The sequence below is a fragment of the Exophiala mesophila genome (genome assembly GCF_000836275.1).
Source record: "Exophiala mesophila strain CBS 40295 unplaced genomic scaffold supercont1.1, whole genome shotgun sequence".
In the NCBI taxonomy this organism is placed as follows: domain Eukaryota; kingdom Fungi; phylum Ascomycota; class Eurotiomycetes; order Chaetothyriales; family Herpotrichiellaceae; genus Exophiala; species Exophiala mesophila.
Genome location: NW_015622504.1, coordinates 4,704,185 through 4,725,699, shown reverse-complemented (window position 1 = coordinate 4,725,699; position 21,515 = coordinate 4,704,185). Strand labels below are relative to the sequence as shown.

At 49.8% G+C, this 21,515-nt stretch overlaps 9 protein-coding genes across 10 annotated transcripts; 5 read left to right on the top strand and 4 right to left on the bottom strand.

Annotated features, from left to right (window-relative positions):
• Nucleotides 1-152: 152 nt before the first annotated feature.
• PV10_01506 (uncharacterized protein) lies at nucleotides 153-2,087 on the bottom strand (the record flags this gene model as incomplete). Its single annotated transcript, XM_016365724.1, has 1 exon — nucleotides 153-2,087. The coding sequence occupies one exon, from the start codon at nucleotides 2,085-2,087 to the stop codon at nucleotides 153-155; it is 1,935 nt and encodes a 644-aa protein (XP_016229373.1).
• Nucleotides 2,088-7,077: 4,990 nt separating this feature from the next.
• Nucleotides 7,078-8,848, top strand: PV10_01504 (uncharacterized protein). The gene has a single exon (XM_016365722.1). It carries the CDS (start codon nucleotides 7,126-7,128, stop codon nucleotides 7,585-7,587), a length of 462 nt encoding a protein of 153 aa, XP_016229371.1. The 5' UTR covers nucleotides 7,078-7,125; the 3' UTR covers nucleotides 7,588-8,848.
• Nucleotides 8,071-8,718, bottom strand: PV10_01505 (uncharacterized protein; the record flags this gene model as incomplete). The annotated part of the gene is made up of 1 exon (XM_016365723.1): nucleotides 8,071-8,718. One exon carries the CDS (start codon nucleotides 8,716-8,718, stop codon nucleotides 8,071-8,073), a length of 648 nt encoding a protein of 215 aa, XP_016229372.1.
• A 676-nt stretch (nucleotides 8,849-9,524) lies between the features above and the next one.
• PV10_01503 (uncharacterized protein) lies at nucleotides 9,525-11,358 on the top strand. The gene has a single exon (XM_016365721.1). The coding sequence runs from the start codon at nucleotides 9,630-9,632 to the stop codon at nucleotides 11,295-11,297; it is 1,668 nt and encodes a 555-aa protein (XP_016229370.1). The 5' UTR covers nucleotides 9,525-9,629; the 3' UTR covers nucleotides 11,298-11,358.
• A 44-nt stretch (nucleotides 11,359-11,402) lies between these two features.
• Nucleotides 11,403-12,736, bottom strand: PV10_01502 (urease accessory protein UreG). Its single transcript, XM_016365720.1, has one exon. It carries the CDS (start codon nucleotides 12,422-12,424, stop codon nucleotides 11,564-11,566), a length of 861 nt encoding a protein of 286 aa, XP_016229369.1. The 5' UTR covers nucleotides 12,425-12,736; the 3' UTR covers nucleotides 11,403-11,563.
• A 240-nt stretch (nucleotides 12,737-12,976) lies between these two features.
• Nucleotides 12,977-13,840, top strand: PV10_01501 (uncharacterized protein). Its single transcript, XM_016365719.1, has 3 exons — nucleotides 12,977-13,297; nucleotides 13,389-13,499; nucleotides 13,573-13,840. The coding sequence occupies exons 1-3, from the start codon at nucleotides 13,232-13,234 to the stop codon at nucleotides 13,726-13,728; spliced, it is 333 nt and encodes a 110-aa protein (XP_016229368.1). The 5' UTR covers nucleotides 12,977-13,231; the 3' UTR covers nucleotides 13,729-13,840.
• PV10_01500 (uncharacterized protein) lies at nucleotides 13,604-14,708 on the bottom strand. The gene has a single exon (XM_016365718.1). The coding sequence runs from the start codon at nucleotides 14,536-14,538 to the stop codon at nucleotides 13,759-13,761; it is 780 nt and encodes a 259-aa protein (XP_016229367.1). The 5' UTR covers nucleotides 14,539-14,708; the 3' UTR covers nucleotides 13,604-13,758.
• A 253-nt stretch (nucleotides 14,709-14,961) lies between these two features.
• Nucleotides 14,962-17,489, top strand: PV10_01499. 2 transcript variants are annotated; one of them, XM_016365716.1, is made up of 4 exons: nucleotides 14,962-15,583; nucleotides 15,651-15,731; nucleotides 15,779-16,045; nucleotides 16,096-17,489. In XM_016365716.1, exons 1-4 carry the CDS (start codon nucleotides 15,365-15,367, stop codon nucleotides 17,428-17,430), a joined length of 1,902 nt encoding a protein of 633 aa, XP_016229365.1. In that variant the 5' UTR covers nucleotides 14,962-15,364; the 3' UTR covers nucleotides 17,431-17,489. The 2 variants fall into 2 exon arrangements, with proteins under 2 accessions (XP_016229365.1, XP_016229366.1); XM_016365717.1 differs by having other exon boundaries at nucleotides 15,651-16,045.
• Nucleotides 17,490-19,390: 1,901 nt separating this feature from the next.
• Nucleotides 19,391-21,106, top strand: PV10_01498 (trihydroxynaphthalene reductase). The gene is made up of 3 exons (XM_016365715.1): nucleotides 19,391-19,708; nucleotides 19,865-20,595; nucleotides 20,654-21,106. Exons 1-3 carry the CDS (start codon nucleotides 19,627-19,629, stop codon nucleotides 20,657-20,659), a joined length of 819 nt encoding a protein of 272 aa, XP_016229364.1. The 5' UTR covers nucleotides 19,391-19,626; the 3' UTR covers nucleotides 20,660-21,106.
• The last annotated feature ends 409 nt before the right edge of the window (nucleotides 21,107-21,515 follow it).

Genomic DNA, 21,515 nt, shown 5'->3' with positions numbered 1-21,515 from the left:
GGAATTGCCATATATTTATCCAAACAAGCCAGCCCGCAAGACAGACAGATAGACGATCGCTATTAGTATAGATGGCTCTACATCCGTGCCACCTGTACGTATAGATAGCTCTCTCTTTCTCTCTCTAGATCGTCATCCATACACACCACTATCTATAGCTTGACTCTCCCGGCCTTGAGATCCTCCCACTCCTTTTCATTGTACTCGACGTATTTCTTAGCATTTGGAGGCAACCAATACATACGGTCTTCTGGACTAGCCTTTCGAATCTTCTCGAGGTCGGCACCCTGGGCTCTCAGGGGACCTTTTTGTAGTTTCATGGTTCCTGTGTATTCGAGCTGAGGCACCACACGGATGAAGATGGGTACGGCGTACCGAGGTAGATTCGAGATGGCATGTTCCGCCAGGCGTTGCCAGTCAATCTTGTCGGCTGACAGACCCTGCACGGGGACAATGGCGGCGCAGCCAGCACGTCCGTCGGCATGAGGTACCGTTACGCCGTAGACGTTGGCTTCGGCGATCTGATCAAACTCGCCCATCACGTCGCTCACCTCGTTGGTCGACACGTTCTCACTGCGCCACCGGAAGGTGTCGCCCAGTCGATCCACAAAGTAGACCCGTCCGTCTGCGTCTTGCCGCATCATGTCTCCAGATCGGAACCACATGTCACCTTTTTTGAATACATCGCGTAGGAATCGCTTCTGACCGGCCTCTGGGTTCTTGTAGTATCCCCGGAACACTGCATCGACATTGTTCGGGTCCAGAATTCGGTGCAACACCTCGCCAGGTTCGTCGGTCTTGCATTCGATGGCGAACCCGTTCGAGTCTCGTATAATCTCTTGCGAATCAATGTCTATGCGCACTCGTTTTTCGTTGTCGCTGTTTAGCCAATGCCAGTAGGCCCCACGCAGGGCAATGGCACTGCGACCAAATTCTCCACGGTTCTCATTGAAGCTTGACCCCAGCCCATCGGTCGCGGCGTACAACTCGTTGATGGTCTCGATGCCGAAACGTTGGCGGAATGTCTCCCATACGTCAGGTCTCATCCCGTTACCCCAGGCTTGCCGTACGTTGTGGTTCTTGTCATCTGGGGAAGGCGGCGCGTTGATGAGGTACCGGCAAAGCTCCCCAACATACTGAAGGATATCGGCTTTGGATGCGCGAACTTCAGGCCAGAAGGTCTTATGGGAGAATTTGCGAGAAAGAACGACGGTGCTACCACTGAAGGCTGAGGGAGTCACACAAAGTCCGTGTGCGGCTCCATGATACAGGGGTAGAGCTGTATACATCCGGTTGCCCGGCTTGAGGCGGAGATACTTTGAAACGCCCCAGGCGGTGACAAGTTCGCGGGCACGGCCCATCACCACTCCCTTGGGCATACCGGTGGTACCACTAGTATAGATCAAACTGCATATATCATCGGGCATGATGCCTGCGTGTCGAGACGCCGGAACAGGTGTGGTATCGGTCAGTTTGGCGAAGAAGGCTTCGTCGTAGTAGATGGTCTTGACATTGCTTTCTGAGATGGCAGCCTCGCATGGCTGGACTAATGGCTGAGTTGCAATGTCGGCAAGGAGATATCGGCAATCACAGAGCTTGACACTGTGGGTCAAAGGGCCAGCAGTCAGATTACAGTTGATGAAGGCCGGGCATGCGTTGATCGCCTCAAGGCCGAACCACAGTAGCATGAACTCTGGAGAGTTGGTGCCATCGACGGCGACAATTTCCTTGGGCTGAACGTCGAGATCCTTCATCAACCAATTGGCGGTTCGATGGATGTCGTCGAAGAACTGCTTATAGGTCCAGGAGCGATTCTCGAAGATGAGGAATAAATTGTCGGCATTGGAGCCCTCGGCATGATCCTTGAACACGTGGTACATGAGGGGTTTCCCTTCCTTCCATCTCTGCGCAACAAACTCCAAGGCTTTTGGCCCTTTGGGCAACGAGGCACCTACTAGGTCATGGCGGATATGGAATTTGGCATCCAAGTAGGCGGCAGCGGCTAGCCCACCTGCGACTGCTGCTGCGGTGACTGGAGTTTTTGTATTAGTCACTGCCAGGTGATGGGAGGCTTGAGACGGGGTCATGTATACTTACGAGCCATTGACGAGAGTTGGCTATAAAGAAGTGAGGGACATGTACAGAATGGAAAACAAAGAAACAATCCACATTGAAGACGTCCATAAGATTGAGAACCGAACTTCACCAAAGTCCGATCGTCCTTGCTCAGCCGAGGTCTTTAGACCCTGACGTCGGTTCGGCTCTGACTTGAGATGAGGAGTTGCAAGAGGACCGTGAAGGTGGGATGTAACTGGCTGCTCGAGCCTCCTTGGCCGGGGTCTCCAAAGCTAACCTTTTGGCCTCATGGTTGACAATAGAGTTGGCGGGTCTCACGGAGCAGTGGCTGTTAGGATCTTGTGCCGGGAACTTGGCATTGAGGCTTCCCCACGTTTTGAGACACTCGAGGGTGCCATACTTTGGTGGAGGTTTGCCGCTTATAATTACACAAGTGACGAGAAAGAGTAGAAGAAGAACGTACCACAGGATGTGGGCGTTTTCGTACCTGCTCCCCGGAGTCCCCTCGCTTGGCTTCTCTCCTCCGCACCTTCCTCCAACACAGGTGTCAAAATACAGCATTTCATTGGTTGTCTAATCAATCAAATCGAGGCAGGAGTGGGGCATCGAAACCAACTGACTCGATTCAACTCGGACCTTCCCACACCCAGTCTTACAGCCTATTCGCGGGTAGGTAGGTACCCAAGGTAGGTACTCTGAAACTATATGTACTGTACTGTACCTATCCATACAATACCCCCCCTACGCATAGAGATTAGGTACCTACATACCTAACCTCGTTATAGAGATAGGTATCAAGGCATGCGTATCACTCAATGCTATCTATTGTCGGTCGGCACCTCGGCTCCTAATCCAAGATCGCCCAAATTACACCAGTGACTACTATTGGACTACATAAATACACATTAGTTGGCAGACACAGTAGCATTCTTGTTCAGCTACTGGCATTGCTTCATTGCTTCATTGTTTTATTGTCTGTAATGACTCAGCACTGCTTCCAGGTCGATACCCTGATTCATGAAAGCCCCAAATTCAAGCCCAATTCAAGCCAAATTCATTCTTGTCGTAATGTCCAGCTCTGTTGCTCCCCATCATTGTACTCATCACATATCCAGATCCCAAGGCCAATGCTTGTGGCAGCTTCCTGCTCCGGCGCCTCCAAGGATTGCTATACTCAAGTCATTTCCCTCTCCCTTGCAAAACACAAATCCAAGGCAAGCTGTCCATTCAGCTGCTGCCTGCTCGCGGCCCGATTCTCCATCGTACTCCATCATCGCTGGCGTTGCATCAAAGCTCTTTTTTTGTATATTTTCGTGTCAGTCAAGACCAGCCTCTTAACACCCTCTTCACATTCTCCCGACCTTGGCGTGCGTGCATACAATGTCCGGTGTGGTATTGACTGTTACCATGACAAAGAAGCACGAAGAAGTCGTGAGCTCACAGCTAGTAACTCTGTGTAGCTCAACGCCACTAGCGTCCTTGTTGCCATGCCGGACCTGCACCTGGGTATTGGCCTGGTGCTTGCTGTTGGTCAGTACCAGGATTGTGGCTATTGAATGCTCCCTGATACTGGTAGCCTTGGCCACCGCTTGGAGGCGGCATGTATCCCACGTTAGGGTACCAGACTCCGTTATACATATACGGGCCCGTGCCAGGTTGGACACCGTTATACAGAGTTGGAGCCATGTCAGGTTGGACTCCATTATACATATTCCGATTCATGCCAGGTTGAAATCCTCTGCGAATGTTTGATTCCATGGCTCGAGGCATCGTTGGTGGGAGATTGTTTGGCATATTTGGGCCAACAATCGGAGGTAAAACATTGGCCATGTTTGGTTCGACGATCAGGGGCAAACCGTTGTACATGTACTGCCCTTCGTTGGTGTAGATGCCATTGTTAGGACCCTGAGCCATCGGAAACATAGGTGGGTGGCCTTCCTGTGCCATTCCATGGACAGGGTACCTTACCTCGCCTTGCTGACCTTGGTGCGCCATGTTTGGTTCGATTCCTGCATAGCTTGGATAGTACATGGGAGGAGGAAGGGTACCCTGGTGCATAGCTTGCCGATGTCCAACCCCCATGTTTGTCTGCAAGGGTTGATACATGGCTTGCACGATGCTCAATTGTGACCTCATGATGTCGTTGTGCTTTTTCTGTTTTTTCGGCGACAGTGTTTGCTCCTTTGGCTTATTGACATGATTTTCATCTGCTTTAGAAGGGGGCTTCTGCCAGTCAGGTACGAATGGTTTCTTCCACTCGCCCACCTCGCTCATCAAGCCTGTTCCGACCAACTCTTTACCTTTTTCTTCAAATGTTGGGTCGGTATTCAGGAGAATGTTGTGACTATTGTAGTAGTCCGGTGTAAGCCCCTTGGAAAAGGGAGGGTGTACTTCGTCGAAGGGGTTTGCCTTGATCACTGGTCTGTCGAGGGAGTGAACCTCTGGGGCGGCCTCTGTTGCATTCTCTGTGGCGGTCCCCTGGTCGGTCGCCTGGTCGGTCTCTTGGGTGGCCTCTGGGTTCACTGGTTCACGCGGAGGGGGAAGGAAATGACCCGATTGGGCACGGGCAGTGTGAGAGTGCCGATTGTCTTTGTTCCATTGATACTCCTCCATCTTAGGCCATTCCGCAGTCCCTCCTTCTCCGTGCCAGACTGTCTGTTGCATCAAGACTGGGCTCATTCCGTCACTGAACACTTTTCCACCAAAAGCGGGTCTGACCATTCGCAGTCCTGGAGGAATTGACTCCCATGCCTTCATCTGATCTTTTAATTGTTCCGCGTCCTGTAAGAGCTGTGTCTCTCGCATCGCCATAATGTCCTTTTTATGTTTGATGTATTCACTAGCGTTTCGTGGAAAGATCTCTGACGGTCCAAAGGTGGGTTTGGCGATCGGTCGAAGCTGTTCCGGGGCGAAATGCCGCATTCGCTGCTTAGCCCGCTCGTATTCTTCCTTCTGTAGCACGGCCGGACTCTTCCAAGTGATTGACGCGGTGTGAGAAGGGCCTGGTGCCAGTATGAGAGCCTGTGAACCTCGTGGACCTTGCGGAGCCTGAGGAGGACTGGCCCGTGCAGCGTTGGGCTTGGGCGATTGGGATGAAGATTGGTTCGACGATGAGTGTGATTCAATAGAGATCATGTTCTGGTGATTATGCTCTCTACCACGACCACCACGACAGGGACGAGGGTTCGAAGCTGATTCTGTGTCAGCACTCTCAGTGTGTTCAGGGTGCATAGCAGCGTCGGTGGGCAGACTGTCAGAGATCGATTGGCGCAGTCTGGTGCAAAATGCTAGATCTGCTGAGGATTATCGCCGGAGATGGGGTCAAGGAAGCTAAGGAGGAGCAACAATATTAGTAAAATGAGGTTGGAGAGTAGGAGAGTGTTGTTAGAAGACTGTTTAGCAATCAGAGACTCAGAGAGGCAATAAGAAACAGCGAAGATGACGCGTTTTTGTAGTTGCCAGAGGCAGAAAGTAGGTCAGGGCAGTTCAACTTCACGATCGTCTATCACTGTGATCACACTCACGTGAGTTACGTTAATATCTGTCTGCTGTGACAAGAGGCTGGTGCTGGAGTGAACATGTGAGGCCTAGGTGATGCCGCTTCTCTCCTTCTAAGTCCTCTTTGACTTGAAGATAATGGCAGGACTAAGATCAAACAAAGATGTCGAGGCACATTCATGTCACCATGTAGTGTTGAATGAGGCCTTGTCTGGTCCCTTTGTTGTAATAGAATGACTCGACTGAACGATGTCTGGGCGAACAAGATACAGGTCTGTAAGATGGGCTCTCCAGGTTTCGATAATGGATATCACTTGGCTCAATAGCTTCAGAAAACGGAACCTAGATTCAAGAGTTGCCCCAGAGGAGAAAATGATGACTAGGGTGGGGTTAATTGCAAGCAGACAGATCAGATTCATCATCCCTCGTCATCGCCGGTTGAGCGCGAGCATGTTTCAGTCCTCGACTCATAGAGGTGAAGCATATGCAGGACTCGAAAGCGTTGACATTCGGCTTTAACCATTGGACACGGCGATGAAGCTATCTGAATCAGGACTCTCGATCCAGCTGATTGGCCGACGAATCAAACGAACAGGATCAAAGAAGTCTCGTAGTCGAGGCATGAGTGAATGGAATGAACTTCACCGGTTTCTCGCCCTCGCGCTCACAGAATAGATGTAGTGTCAATTGGAAACGGTCTAAAGACGATGGCCATGCTCAGTGATTCCAGTAAAGATCCACTGCCCGGCATGTGGGCGTGACTCGATAGAGAGAGAAAAGTGTGCTTAAGAGGCTTCTATATCAGCCGCACATGAAGTGTCGTAATTAACGTCTTGTCTTGCCTTTAGTAGGCCTCGACGACATGTCCTGTTTGTTTCGGATCTTCGACTCTGGCTTGCCAGCATGTCCTTCTGGAAATGCTTAGAAAGGTCAAGAAATTTGACAGACTATCGCAAAAATAACCGGAGAAAACATTAACAGTAGTAGGTCTTTGATAGCGATCAAAGGAGCGCCATGGTGCGTCTTCTATAGGGAGAGAAGGCATCATTTGGGCTTACCTCAATCAGAATACAACGTGGCCGGGAGATCCATACGCGGGGCAATTTGAATTACTCATCCTTCCAATGTGAAGATCTGCCTTAGTGCCGAGCATCTTGATTCCTGGTCTTGTGAACTCAGATCTTGGTCAACTTGGCCTCGACTACTGTGCTGCATGCAGCGTCGAAAAGGGTTCTCCATGGTTCCTATCAATCCCACCATCAATAGAGTGATAGAATTCAGAATTCCTCTAAAGCTACTGTGTGATGAATGATGTTGCACTTGGTCAATGACAAATAATTTAGCTCCTGGTCGACATTTTTCAGAAGAAGTCTCGAGTTTGTGTAGACATGTCGTTGAGCCTTGGCACGTGATTTCGTGTTCCTCGCCTGAAGTTCCACTTTTCCGCAAGCGGCGCAGCCTAACCCGTCGCGAGATCGGTCGAGATCGTCTCTATTCTGACATCTTTTGTTGACTCTTTGGCTCGAAGTATGCACCAATTCTAGCACGATCATGCCGTCCATAGACTTATTCCTGGACGGACGGGATCCGGGGATTGATTCAATAGGCTCCAATCCACTCCCTTATACCTTACAGACACCTTCCGGCCTGGCCATCGTCGAGATCCAAGGAACCATCCACACTCCGATGTCGACTGCGCAAACTGACACACTATCATCCCAGGCTACCTCAAACACACCTATTGGCCGTCTTGAATTCCCTTTCTACGAGAACGGCGACCAAAGCGAAGGGAAATGGATGAAAAGAGTCTATCTATACGTGGGAAAACATCAACGCCTGACTGGCGAAGTCAAGAAACTCCCCAAGCCTCTGGGAGTTCTCCGAAAAAGACCGGTTAACGCGGTTACTAGTAGTAGCCAAGTTGCGGACGAGTCAAGTGGAGATCTGGACTTGGTTGATGTGATCAAGTACAAGCTCCTATTCAGCGGCAGGCCAGAACCAGTGGGCGAATGATAGACACAATCCTGTGTATACCCATGTATGAATATTCAAACAACTCGGCACAACGTCAGATCTCCAGCCGTATTCATGGAGACTCTTATCCCAGGAAAGGGAGGGCCAACGCATGAAAGCTCAGGAGAGTTCCCATTCTCAATCACAGTGGTTACAGCGGTGGCTCTACAATCTTAACACGGTCGACATAACCATGGCCAGGGAACCATCCAAACATTGCGGCTGACGACTGTGGAAGATACTGGCTTCTTTACCTCGTCTCGGATGTCATAAATACATGGCTCCATTCTATCTGATCGAAGCGGGCTGAAAAACTATGGACAAAGCACCCAAAACCCATACGAACAACTATACTAACAGGCCGTTACTCTGGTTGGCGAGACTATGACGACATTTTCTTATCCATTGAGCGCTATCCAGATTGTCGATCCCTGGTTTGATGACAATCAAAGGCCCATTTTCTCCGGTTGAGGTCATACTCGCCTAAATGGCGAACCGCTGCAGCCGCTCCAATGCTCTGCGCAATAGGGATGGATTATGGGGCACAAAATGTAAACCTGGTTCCAAAGAACCCAGGACTGTAGGTGTGGAAGGCTCCGTGGTATCCTGAACTCCACCTACCCCAGTGTCATCCCCAACATCTGGGAGTGGAACATTGGTGGGAATGCTCTGGTCGGTTGATGGAAGTTCAGTCGATGCTGGAGGTTCAATCGCTGAGCTCGGGACGACATCTGTGCCATTCAATGGAGGTAGTGCAGCAGTAGTGCTGTTGGTGGTCGGGTCAAGGGATGGCTGTGCATTGGTCGAGTTGGTACTCTCATTACTTTGGGTGGAGTTTGATGGAGGAGATGGGTCAAACTCGATGGGCAGGAAACCAGAGTTTTTGGGATCACTGAGGACCTTGTCGGAGCTTTGTCGCTTGGCTTTCTCGGCGAAGTGACTATGTTCTGGTGTGCGTTTGTCCAGCAACGCTGGTACAGGTTGACTTGGAATCTTGATATCATTTGATGTCGAAGAAGTGCCCCCAATTAGCTGTCCGCTTTCTCCAGATGGGATGACCCATGGATAAACACTTGTCGGCGCTCCAACGAGTAACAAGGCGGCAACAAAGGATCTCGAGTCGAGTCGCATTCTTATAACGTTCGTGTCAACGGAATGCTTGAAGGGGTGAGTGATAATCAAAGCGGCTACGCCGCACAAAGGATAAGGGTAGAATAATAGCTTCAAAAGGGCTTATAGTACAGAGTTGAACGAGAGTCTGGAAAATGAATCAGTCTATTAGCTATTGCGGGAAGGATGGTAATGAAGTAGTTCTAAGGTCTCTTCCTCTCTGTGGCCTTGACCGCACGTCTGAAACATGAGGAGAGAGCGCGGGTCAGTATAATGTCCAGCTCTTCTTTGTGGCACCACATGTAGAAGGACTAAGCCATTGACCGGCCTCTATGGCCAAATTATCATCAGAATGTCGCATGCTCAAACAGAGATGGTTGGCAGGGGATTGAGTGCCGGAAGGCAATTTGATAGCGTGGCTTTAGGCGCTTACTGACGGCCAGTCGGTCGAGACAGACACATAAATTTGGTGCGGGGTTTCAGAATCTGCCTCGTTTCTTGTGTTTGAGTGGATGAGAGAGACTGAAGAAGGCCAACCAATACTTGCAACCGGAATTGGCCACCGATCAACCGGTCGAGCCTATTATCCAAAACACGACGATAGTTAGGCTACACCCGTTAAAAACGTATTCATCAATGGGCGGTTCCATGGAGACTTATCACGTGAAGTAAAAGGCGAGGCCCGCTTTTATTTTTGGTAGAGATATGGAAAGGCTGAGCTAGACCCAAACAAGATGGTTCGTGCCAAGGTTTCTCCGCAGTGAAATTCAAATTTGGAGTACGAGTAGAAAGAACCAAAAAATCATTCTCCATTGTTCAGTTTGGGCAAGGGAGATCTATGGCCGTGTCTAGGCTTCTTCACACTTTCTAGAAGCCTGTGTGCATGGTCAATTGATGAACCAGTTCCATCTCACCCAAATTCACAATCCAACATGGAGAAACTTGTCGAAAATGGCGACGGTCAATTGACCATCCAAAACTTATCCCCGCCTGCAAAGCGAGCACCGACTGGAATCCTGACCAAACAACAGAAGGAGGAACAGAAACATCTGGCTGAGGCCCGCAAAAAGTACGGAAGAGGTCGTCCGGTGCGGATCAACGAGGTGAAAGACAAGAAGCTGCGTGCCAACCTCAAACGCATTGAGAACAAATACCGCTCCGCCGTCTTACATGCTAAAGATGCGGAAATTCTGTATGAGAACACCGAGGGTTTCTTGCAGCCAGAGACGGAGCTTGAAAAGACATACAAAGTTCGACAAGACGATATCCTGAGCGCAGTCGGTGTTCAGCAGGCCAAAAAGTCAATCGAATTCAAATTAGATTTGGGCCCCTACACAGCCAACTATACCCGCAATGGACGAAGTCTGCTCCTGGCGGGACAGAAAGGACACATTGCCACATGTGACTGGCGAGACGGCAAGCCAGGTTGTGAACTACATTTGAACGAGACAGTAAGAGATGCGAAATGGCTCCACAACGACCAATACTTTGCAGTGGCGCAGAAGAAACACACTTATATCTACGATCATGCTGGTGTCGAGATCCATTGTCTCCGAAAATACGTCGAGACGACACACCTAGAGTTTCTGCCATATCATTTCCTCTTGGCTGGCGTGGAGAACAGCGGGTTCCTGCGGTACACAGACACCTCGACGGGACAGATTGTGTCCGAATACTCGACGCGCAAGGGAGCACCGACCGCGATGAGCCAAAACCAATACAATGCCATCTTACACGTGGGACACCAAAACGGTACAGTGTCACTATGGTCGCCCAACTCAACGACTCCACTGGTCAAAATCCAAGCCAACGCTGGCCCTGTGCGCTCCATCGGAATCGACCGTTCAGGACACTACATGTTATGCGGCGGACAAGATCTACGACTTAAACTCTGGGACATCCGCGCCATGAAAGAAATCCACTCCTACACCACACGACAACCAGCATCCAGCATCTCCATCTCCGACCGAGGCCTAGCCGCCATCGGCACCGGCACCAGTGTGACAATCTGGAAAGACCTCTTCACGAGCTCAAGCAACCGCGAACCCTCAAAAGTCCAATCCCCCTACCTCAGCTGGGGCAACGACGGCCTTCGAATGGAACGTGTCGAATTCTGTCCTTACGACGACATCCTCGGCATTTCACACGCACAGGGGTTCAGTAGCATCATTGTCCCCGGCGCAGGCGAACCTAATTACGATGCTTTGGAAGCCAATCCCTACGAAACCACCAAACAACGCCAGGAAACTGAAGTGCAATCACTCCTCACTAAACTCCAACCGGAGACTATTGCATTGGATCCTCATTTCATTGGTAATTTGGATGTTCGGAGCGCCGAGCAGCGTGCGCGTCAGAAGGATCTGGATGCCCCGCCGCTGGATCCGTTGGCCAAGTTGAAGGATAAGAATCGTATGAGAGGGAAGAATAGTGCGTTGAGAAGACATTTGAGGAAGAAGGGAGGAAAGAATATTATTGATGAGAAGAGGTTGAGGTTGGAGGAGATGAAGAAGGAGAGGTCAGATAGGGATAGGTTGAGGTTGGAGAGGGAGAAGGCGGATTTTGGCCCTGCGTTGGCGAGATTTGCAAAGAGAGGGGTTTGAGTATAGAATAAAGCGAGTGTCTGGTGTTTGGGTGCGCTATTAGAGGAAGACCAGACTAGACTAGACTTGACGCTGCGTTGCGTCCATCGTGTATGATAATATACCTGATGTGAATAAGTGTGCTTGAACTGCGCTTGAGTCTCCGCATTTCTTTAGATTGGTCGCATTTGTGCTATCTAGAGCGACGTCTTGCCCCGCAGGTCTATAAGAAGTATACAGAAGTATACTATAGAGGTGTGTTGTCATGAACTTTTATATAACCCAACTCAATCATGAGGCACATGAGAATACCGACTGACAGTAGGCGACTCACCACTTCCCCTAACCGCACCTTTACTCCATCTCCTCCTACTCTCGATATATCCATCTGTACTCTTCCACGCACTCAACACCATATCCACCGTCTCTTTAACACCCACACCATGCTTTATCACTCCTCTCACCACCGGTCCCCCCTCTCTAATCTTCCTCGCCTCCCTCTCCATCAAATCCACATCCGCACCGACCGCTTCACTCAAATCACATTTATTAATAACCAATAAATCACTGCCTGTAATCCCCGGCCCTCCTTTTCTCGGCACCTTATCCCCTCCCGCCACATCAATGACATAGATGATAAAATCCGCCAATTCCCGCGAATAGTTGGCCGCCAGATTATCCCCTCCACTCTCAATCAAAAGAATATCAGTCTGAAATTTCGCATGCAGGCCCTGTAACGCCAATAAATTGGCCGAGATATCTTCTCGCACGGCGGCATGAGGACATCCACCGGTTTCAATGGCGACGATTCGTTCAGGTGCTAAGGCGCCGTGTTTTGTGAGGAATTCTGCGTCTTCGCGTGTGAAGATGTCGTTGGTCACGGCGGCAATGTTGTATTCTTTTCGAAGGGCGAGGCAGAGTTCAAGCATAAGTGCGGTTTTGCCTGATCCTACGGGCCCACCGATTCCGACGGTGAAGGCTCGGTCGGCGAAGTCGCGTCCGTCAACAATGGGCATTTCTCGTTCGAGGTACGAGCCAGGGCCATTGTAGATTTCGTGCGTGTGCCCGTGAGGGGGCAGTTGGGTTGAGTGGTCATGGGAATGGTCGTGCGAGTGTGCGGCCCCGCCGTCGTGAGAGTGTGTTGCCATGGCTGATGGGTGAGGGAGGGAGGGAGAGAAGGTAGCTGGGTGGGAAGGAAGGGAAGGAGAGAGAGAAGTGAGGTTTGGGCTTGGTAAAGGTGAGGTTGGGTATTCGATCTGTCCAAGTTCTTATGTTCTTATCGGAGTAATGGACGGACGAGGGGATGTGATGTGGGATTCGGAATAAAACCCAATTTGTGGTTGATGTTGGTGGGCAAGTAATTGTTTGGGATTAGAAATGTACTTCGGTCAGAAAGCTCTAACAAAGACTCCCTGGAGTAAGTTTCAAACCAAGAGCTGATGCTGAATGTACTAGGTACCAGGTATGGTGAATAAAGTATCAAGTTGAAGGGCATTGAAGATAACAAATTATGCGTAGCTTGTCATTACAAGTTCAATGAGGGGCAACAGCGCAGACTGCCAGCGTTGTTCTTATGTCAATAAAATAATAATAATTGCTTGAGGGCTTGCCCCGCACAGAGTCCAAGGATGGACAAGGATGGGGGGCCGCCTATCGAGGATATTGATGTTGTATATACATGTAGAAATCCTTGGGCTTCGAGTGAGTCAATCACCTAAATATATCGAGGTACCGTTGAGAGCAGCTATAGGTTACGAAGCTACAGAACGGTCTCCGCAGCCTTAATTGAATCGGAGTTCCAGCTTCCATACTTGTGGTCTCACCATCTCGAATCGTAAAAATATATACACCACCGATCTCAACCACCAACTTAGGTACCTACTTAGGTACTGTACCTGTACCACTTGATCTACCCACATCTCATACATCAACAATACTTCAAAGTCAATTTCAACATGACACTCGTCCATATTGTCTTATTTAAACTCAAATCGTCTCTTTCTCAGGACGAAAAGAAAGCGGTAAGTGCATATACTCTCCCCACCCTTTCCTGTCAGAGGAATATACACTATTGTGTGACATACACTGACAACACTACCGCCCCTGTCCCAGGTCTGCGACGACATGCTCAACCTCAAGGATACATGCATCCATCCAACCAGCAATAAGACATATATTTTGTCGGCTTCAGGTGGGGTGGACAATAGTCCTGAAGGTGCACAGGTGAGTCATATCAAGTTGTTCAATCCGACTAATGGCTATCACATCTAACTCCGCGGCTGTGTTTCACATACAGGGCGGTTTTACTCATGGTTTTGTCGTCGAGTTTGCCTCGAAAGAAGATCGCGATTATTATGTCTCGCAAGACCCGATACATCAGGCCTTTGGTCAAAAGAACGGTTCCAAATGGGACGATGTGAGAGTGATTGATTATGAAAAGGGTATCTTTTAAATATAATCTGCGGTCTGTTCTGCCCGTCTTTCATGACACGCTAAACGACTCTCCACATCCACATTGTTCTGTAATGTTGGGATTCTTGAAGACGAATCGTGCGCTCAGTTTATCTTCCATCCAGTCCATCTCGCTGCCAATGATGCTGAATAATGCCTTGCTGTCAATCAGGACTTTGACTCCATCCTTTTCCACCACTTCGTCGAATGCCCCCGCCTTGTCCACATATTCAAGATGATATGCAAGTCCAGAGCAACCTCGGTTCTTGACTCCCACGCGAATCATCTTGGGCTCTGGTTGATCGAGTAATTCTTTCAGATGCAAGATTGCCGTGGGTGTAATTGACATGGCTGCCTTTCTAGCCCGTAATTTGCTCCGTCGAGGCTTGGTTGGCTTGGGTTCGGTCGCTTCGGTGGCTTTGACCTCGGGCGCCTCTACCGGCTTAGACTTCTGCGCTTCGCGCTCTGGTACTTGTATGCTTGCGGCCTCCTGAAGATTGTGGTTCTGCTTCCCTAGTTGTTCAAACGGGTGGGGAGTTGGATGTGGCTCCTCCGACTGGGATTTTGGCCCAGCAATAGAAGTGTCCGGGACATCGGTGTTTCGGGGTGGGAGAGGGAAGCCGGCGGGCAGGCTGTGAGGTTGATACGAGGGGACGGTGTATAGTTCTCTCTTGGAAGACTGTCGGACAAGTCTACTCGATGAGAAAGTGCGAAAGGCGTGAGAGCAAGACCGGGCAATAGAGGCTGATGCGAGTGCTCGGAAGAAGGTGGCGGATGACGTTGTAACGGGAAGAATGTATGCACCGGACATGATTGCTGGTGTTTAGAGGGAAATGATTGTTAGGGGATGATCATGGAGTCGTTCTTCAATGGCCAGAAGGAGTAAAATGAGACGACTGAGTAACACAGGTTGAAAGTGAGAGACTGCGTAAAGGTTGAAGGTTGAATTGAATGACTGTGAGGATGTTGAGTGTTTTTGGCAAGGAAGGAACCAAGGCCAAGATTGAGGTCATTCGCTCCTGCTCTGCCATCTCGCTCCGAGTTTTGTCAGCCGGATTCCGGGAAGGCGCTCGGCCAACTGTTCACGGGGCAGGAACCGGGTGCGATTGGTGCCTGAGTCGCTTAGTCCAGGCTTCCCTCCAATCAGCATTAATGCAATTAAAATGCCCCTTCCAACACTTGGTTGCCGCCATCTTCCCCTTTGTCGTTGGTTGTGAATGTGATTCCATTCTCTATGCATGTCACTCATATCTTGCTTTGAACAAGATTGCTGTCTTAATGCCGACTGTGATGCCTTAACATGGCACATGATTCTGTCTGGAAACCGCACAAGTCTGCCCTCTTCCCAGAGTCCCAACTCTTACGTACTTTGCCCTCATAACAGCGTCCAGTGGTCCAATGACTGACCCAACGCCAAGAAGCTCACATACCCGCACGCCCTGCTCTTCATCCTCCACTCCATCTCTTCTCTAGGTGTAATCTGGCCCCAGAATGCTTCTTGACTATCTTATGCCATCACATTGAAAGTCCTATGTGACCAACACGCTATTCTCTTTAATTGATTTCCTCCCCTTGAAAGGACATATGATGTTTTCTGATTTGGGCACGATACCTTTATCCCGCACACTCCTTCCCCAATGGATTCTCCCTTGACCCAACAATTACGCCCAGACTCCTTCGAACCCAAGATTGTTCAATTATATCTTCATCTCTTCAATGTCCTTGCGAATGATGATGTCCTCGACTCAGTGCCATCTGAGGGCTTTTGGAGGGAATTCTTCCTGCTCAAACCTGACAGGCAGAGGCTCTATCAAATCCTTGAACCAATGACAGCCTTCGATCTCCTCCATATGCAGGTATGCTCAGCCTTGCGCTTCTATCCCCTGACCCCTGACCTCTCACCTGACTCCTTCGCCACATTAGACTCAGATGCAAGTCTTTTTCAAACGAGCAATCGTCGAAGCTACGTCAGGCATCAGTCCCCGGGATGAGAATGCTCTTGAGGTGGGTTGTCTCCCAAGATGTGTCTGGCTCCGTTTTGACTAGCCAAGAACCTCACCGCATTCCTTTGTGCCGTGTTCGATAAGAAATATCCTAATCCCAACACCGATGTCATCGATGTCCTGGCCGGCTTGGATACAATCGACAAATCAATGTCCGATCTTGTCCACAGCCTCGAATCAATGATCCGTCTGGCCAGTAACCCGGTACTTCGCACCAAGGCTGTCGACACCGTCCTAGCGTTGGTCGCAGGTGGTTTCCACACGAGCCTCGTCTCGTATTTCATGCACAGGGATCTATTTTCCGCCTTGATGAAGGTGCGCTACAAAGTCTCCATTCCTATTTCCTCCTTCTGACTTCCATCCAGTATGTGCATGATGTTCATTCACAATCGCCCGGTGCTACATCCAAAGCATTTGTCGTCGTCGGAGTCTTGTCAAGTTACAACAAATTCGAATCTCAGAATGTCTATCAGAATCGTCTGGAGGATTTTGTCAACGAGGACACGATCCGGATCCTGGTACAGCAATTTGCCAAAATTTCCCTCAGTTCTCGCGATCGATATATCGAGGCTCAGGACGACTATCCTCCGCCGTGGAATCTTAACTCGACCTTGACCATGGTTGGGCTTCGAAGTCTATCCGGCGATGCCAACAAGCCTCCTCCATTGACAGAGGAGGAAGTCAAGGTTTTATTTTCATCCTTACCAGACTACGATGCTTCTTCTATTTTGTCTTTGTACTCATTTGTCCATGCCAACAAGTTGTTCGCTGCAAACCTCTTCAACTCACCCCTCGACAAAGACAAGCTGGCCCCGTTTTCGACTTTCCTTTCCTCCACCTCATACATCTCGCATCATGCGTACCGAGGCCAACGGCAGTCGACCTATGCCGTGCTCAGTCTGTTATCCCTGAGAATCATGGTCGAAGACACCATATTGGCGAAAAAGATGTCCTCGACGGACTCGAAGATGACGGTGCGGTTATGTCGACAAAGGGCTCCTCACTTACCATTAGTCACCTCACCGCGGATTCCAGCAACGGGGATCCTTGACCTGTGCACCGACATACTCAGTCACAATCTTCGCAAGAAGCTCGACGTCCAGTTGTATGGTCTGGCGCTTGGTATCATCCTCCGAGTAATCACCCATCTTGAGCAATACAAGATCCGATTACAACACCACTGGGCGTACATCTGGGGCTCGCTCATTTCATTGATGCGATTTCTGACACAATACGCCAGTGATTTGAAATATCTGCGATACATTCACCGAGACTTGTGTAGTGTGCTGGCTAATCTGGCAGCCTTTTGTCTCAGCAAGGGCGACGGCTTTCTCCCTGATCCAGCAAGCTTTGACGATTTGTTCTACAAGTTAATTGAGGCCAACGAGGTTTTGATCAAGTTCAAACAAGCATATTGCGATTCCAGCTCACCATCAGATCAGCTCAATGGATCAGTCGAGGCCTTGCTCAGTGTGTCAACACACTACCACAATCTTCTCCAAGCTCAGCATGGAAAAAAGACCCATCAGTCTCCAGCTGCAATACAGAAAGTAATCAAGGAAGGCTATGAGACGCTTAATCTCGAGTCTGACCAAAGATTTGGTGAATGGGAACGATGGCGAGAGAGCAACTGGAAAGCCGAACTCAAGAAGATGATGCGAGTGGCTGTAGAGGATGCGAGGCTGCTGGCACTCCAATGATAATAATAGTTGTTTAGATGTATGATGTGAGATGATGAAATGTGAGATGTCTTTGTCAGCTTGGATGCCCACGCACGGGCCCCGTCACGTGGAATGTCTGACTAGCGCCGGACATTGTTTCTCGTGCGTGGAAATTGACTATCTCGGCGCCCATCAAGAAACACCCTTTCTTGTACCACCCTTGATGCCCAGAAGCGACCCCCTCGCCATTCGCGCGAAATCTCGGGCCGTTGACAGTGTCCGATGCGATGCATGTACGAAATTATTAACATGACCAAAAGCAGTTGTTGATACTGGCAGATCAGGCATTGACATGGAGATCAGGACGACATTTGGGTAGGCATATAGTCCAGTCGTTGCTATGTATGTAAATCACTGCTTGCCTGATATCTGACGTCCTGAGGCATCCACGCCATTTGCCTTTGCATGTTGATATCGATTTCAGGCACGGCTTTGAATGGAGCTTCACCGCCTCCAGATACCAAGGATGTGGTGAGCCACCACTGGGCTGGGCACGACAATCTTGACGAAAGGATGGTGGACGAGTAGTGACGAGGGATTCCCTCAACAAATTGGCAGTATGGAATTCATTCTCAAATGCAAGTTGTACAATTAATATTCCGACTGGCGAAAGGGTCTCACACAGTACGATCAACGGAGGTACGATCCAATACAGTTGTTGAACACCGAGACGGAATGACCCTACGAATCTATTAATGTCCCTTGACTAGGTTCAAGATCTGGCTAGGCCTGCATTATGTGTGCATGGAGTTTTGAAAAGCATCATTTTGAAGGCTGCAAGCTCGGAGGCCGTTGTCATTATTATGAGTGATGCTTTCATCATTGTTATGATTATTTACTGTACATACTCTACGTCCTGCAGAAAGCCATGGATTCACTCATGGATCATGAACTGGCCCAAGAACTGTCTGGTGCACGATCCACCTACCACGAGATTTACTGGGGCACAGACATGCGAGATGTAGACAGTGCATGCTTTGTTTCTTCGAGTCAAAATCCCCTGTAGACAAAAGGGTGCCCCTGACTGCTGCTGTTGCTGCTCGAGGGGCCCCTCGGCCTGAGATACTCGCCCAACATCCCACAGAATGGGGCACTGGGGCGCATGTCTTGGCTGTCCGCCACGCCCTTCGGCCGAATTCGAGGAGTTTATAGGCGTCCTCTCCTCTGTACAGCCTCCAACAGTCAGGCCCCTGAACCCGAAACACACCTGGAGAATGGAGTGCTGACAGCATCATTGAGACACAAAGAGGCCTGAAGAATTTGGCGACCAGATGCTGATGATATCGAGAATCAGAATGGCATACTTGTGATCTCGTGACTAGGCGAGCATATGGTTGTGGGATGCATATTGTATATTTACAGGATCCATCGGTGATGGATTTCTACTACTGTAGGGTTAAGCGATAACTCCGTCTTTGTACATCGACAACCTTGGTACAAGATAACATTCATTGAGATAACTTGTTGACGACACAATCATCTGAAAACACCATTTAGGCATTCTGTCTGTAAGCAAAATGGATCTCAGGCTCTCTACCATTTACAAGGCGACCGATAGATGCATCTGCATCTGCAGCTGCAGATGTACGATATGTGTGTGTGGTTTGTTACACAATTCGACCCTCCTGTGTGGACGGACCCTGACAAGGTGGCACGGTGGCATGGTGGCTACGGCCTGCGGCCAGCCTCCACTGGGGAAAGCCCTTGCACTAGCCTGCGGCTGATGATCCCCTAAATAGCATCGGCACAACGAAAAGTGTCCTCTTGGGGGCGGTTTTAGTGCGAGGACTGGAGGACCAACCCAGGGTGCAAGGACCAGGACCCGCGGTCCCTGGCTTTTGACTCCGTTGGTGCTGGTGTTTGTGTGGATGCGTGGTTGTGGATGTGGATTTGGGTGTGGGTGCGGCTGCTGGTACTGCTGGCAGCGTGTCTCTGTGATCAACACCTTCCCCTCCAACAACAAAAAAACAGTTGTCTCCTATCCTGTCTCATATTATTTTATCCTATCGTATTCCTCCAGTTTCTCCCTTACATCTCACCTCCATTCAAATTGTATATACTCCCCTTCTCATCCCATCTACCATCCCATCTTCTCCTCGCCTTTCATAACTCATTTCCACCCACCACTTTTAACATCTTACCCTTACCGCTCCCCCCAAAGCACTCACCGCCACCATGTCTGCCAAAGTTGCCAACGGTACTGAGGCAAGCCCTAGCTACCTCCTCACTGGCAAGGTCGCCCTCGTCACCGGCTCAGGTAAGTCGTTATCATCTTTTTTTCCCTGCCGACAAATACTCCCCTCGTCCATGCTCTCCAACTCCACCGCTCCTTTACCCCTGAAACCAAATCCTCAACCCGGTCACGACCTCAACCCCTCAAAGCATCACAACTGACCATGATTTTCTTGTACAGGCCGTGGTATGGGACGCGAGACTGCCCTCGAACTTGCCCGCCGTGGAGCTGACGTCTGTGTCAACTATGCCAACTCCTCAAAAGCTGCTGATGAGCTCGTTGCTGAGATCAAGGCTCTCGGACGTGACGCTATTGCCGTTCAGGGCAACGTCAGCGACGTCTCGCAGATTGTGAACCTCTTTGCCGAGGCCAAGAAACATTTTGGAAAGTTGGACATTGTCGTGTCCAACTCAGGTGTCGTCTCATTCGGCCATCTCAAGGATGTGACCGAGGAAGAGTTTGATCGTGTTTTCAACATCAACACCAGAGGTCAATTCTTCGTGGCTCGTGAAGCCTACAAGAACCTCGAGGTTGGCGGCCGCATCATCCTCATGGGCTCCATCACCGGCCAGGCCAAGGGCGTTCCCAAACACACCGTCTACTCCGGCTCCAAGGGCACAATCGAGACCTTTGTTCGCTGCATGGCCATCGACTGCGGTGACAAGAAGATCACCGTCAACGCTGTTGCCCCCGGTGGCATCAAGACTGACATGTACCACGCCGTGTGCAAGGAGTATATCCCCAACGGCGAGAACCTCAACGACGAGCAAGTCGACGAGTATGCTGCCACCTGGTCTCCCATGAACCGTGTCGGTATGCCCATTGATGTTGCCCGTGTCACTGCTTTCCTGGCTTCCCAGGACGGTGAATGGGTCAACGGAAAGGTCATTGGCATTGACGGTGCTGCCTGCGTAAGTTTCTCATCCCAGCAGACTGAGATCACGAGACTAATTCGACTTTTTGTAATAGATGTAAAAAAGTGTCTTCCTCACCTTCCTGAACGGAGATCATATTCTCTCATCGCCATAACCACCACCACCATCTTGCATTTGGACGACCCTGCTGGATTGAGTAACAGAGAGGGAAAATAGCATGGATGGTTGGGATATGTGGACATGTCTGATGTTGAAAGATGGACGCCACAGTTGGGGGAAATATTATTCAACGAGGACCTGTGGCTCGTAGATCGTGACCGGGGGAGGAAGTAGGGAGCAGGAAGAGCATCTTGTTCTCCCTTCTGTTCCGCGTCATTTGGATCTCGCCATGTGGGGTTAGTCGATTTGATAGAATTTGTTCTTTTTGTGATTGTTTTCCCCAGCAAAAAGATATTCTGATTTGGGAGAAGAGAGCTTATATTTTCATGTAATCAAACCTGTTGGTCCTGATCTTGTTTCTCAATATTGAAGTCTTGTTGTTTTCTTATCGACCCCGTCACAACATTCGACCTGCGCCCACTTGGGTTGACTGGAATGTGCTGATTGTGTGCACATGAGGCCCCTCGGCCCCCCCTCCATTGCTCGTAGACCCTTGTCACGATCCGCTGTATGTCCGAAACACATCAGTCGTGATCAAGGGAGCATTATGGTATGTGTATAATAAACAAGTAAGATGGACGACCAATCAAGTTATCTACTTTGAAGGTTTGAAATAATAAATTATCAAGTGCCGGATTTATCAGGATGTCTATAAGGGGTATCAATCGGAATTCAAATCCGCATGGTAGGAGTAGGCGTGCAAAGTCATCTCCTTGTATGGTAAGTACTTGATCCTCGACTTAATAATCCTTCTCTGGTACGAGGAAAGCATAGCGTGAATGGCGTGAAGTGGCTAC

What these genes read in the sequence shown, in the direction of transcription:
- PV10_01504 (XM_016365722.1), top strand. Translation starts at nt 7,126, where the DNA reads ATGCCGTCCATAGACTTATTCCTGGACGGACGGGATCCGGGGATTGAT.
- PV10_01501 (XM_016365719.1), top strand. Translation starts at nt 13,232, where the DNA reads ATGACACTCGTCCATATTGTCTTATTTAAACTCAAATCGTCTCTTTCT. An exon ending in CTCAGGACGAAAAGAAAGCG is followed by an intron (nt 13,298 to 13,388) that starts GTAAGTGCATAT and finishes CCCCTGTCCCAG; the next exon opens with GTCTGCGACGACATGCTCAA. An exon ending in ATAGTCCTGAAGGTGCACAG is followed by an intron (nt 13,500 to 13,572) that starts GTGAGTCATATC and finishes TTTCACATACAG; the next exon opens with GGCGGTTTTACTCATGGTTT.
- PV10_01502 (XM_016365720.1), bottom strand. Translation starts at nt 12,424, where the DNA reads ATGGCAACACACTCTCACGACGGCGGGGCCGCACACTCGCACGACCAT.
- PV10_01499 (XM_016365716.1), top strand. Translation starts at nt 15,365, where the DNA reads ATGGATTCTCCCTTGACCCAACAATTACGCCCAGACTCCTTCGAACCC. An exon ending in GGGATGAGAATGCTCTTGAG is followed by an intron (nt 15,732 to 15,778) that starts GTGGGTTGTCTC and finishes TGACTAGCCAAG; the next exon opens with AACCTCACCGCATTCCTTTG. An exon ending in TATTTTCCGCCTTGATGAAG is followed by an intron (nt 16,046 to 16,095) that starts GTGCGCTACAAA and finishes ACTTCCATCCAG; the next exon opens with TATGTGCATGATGTTCATTC.
- PV10_01498 (XM_016365715.1), top strand. Translation starts at nt 19,627, where the DNA reads ATGTCTGCCAAAGTTGCCAACGGTACTGAGGCAAGCCCTAGCTACCTC. An exon ending in CGCCCTCGTCACCGGCTCAG is followed by an intron (nt 19,709 to 19,864) that starts GTAAGTCGTTAT and finishes TTTCTTGTACAG; the next exon opens with GCCGTGGTATGGGACGCGAG.
- PV10_01503 (XM_016365721.1), top strand. Translation starts at nt 9,630, where the DNA reads ATGGAGAAACTTGTCGAAAATGGCGACGGTCAATTGACCATCCAAAAC.
- PV10_01500 (XM_016365718.1), bottom strand. Translation starts at nt 14,538, where the DNA reads ATGTCCGGTGCATACATTCTTCCCGTTACAACGTCATCCGCCACCTTC.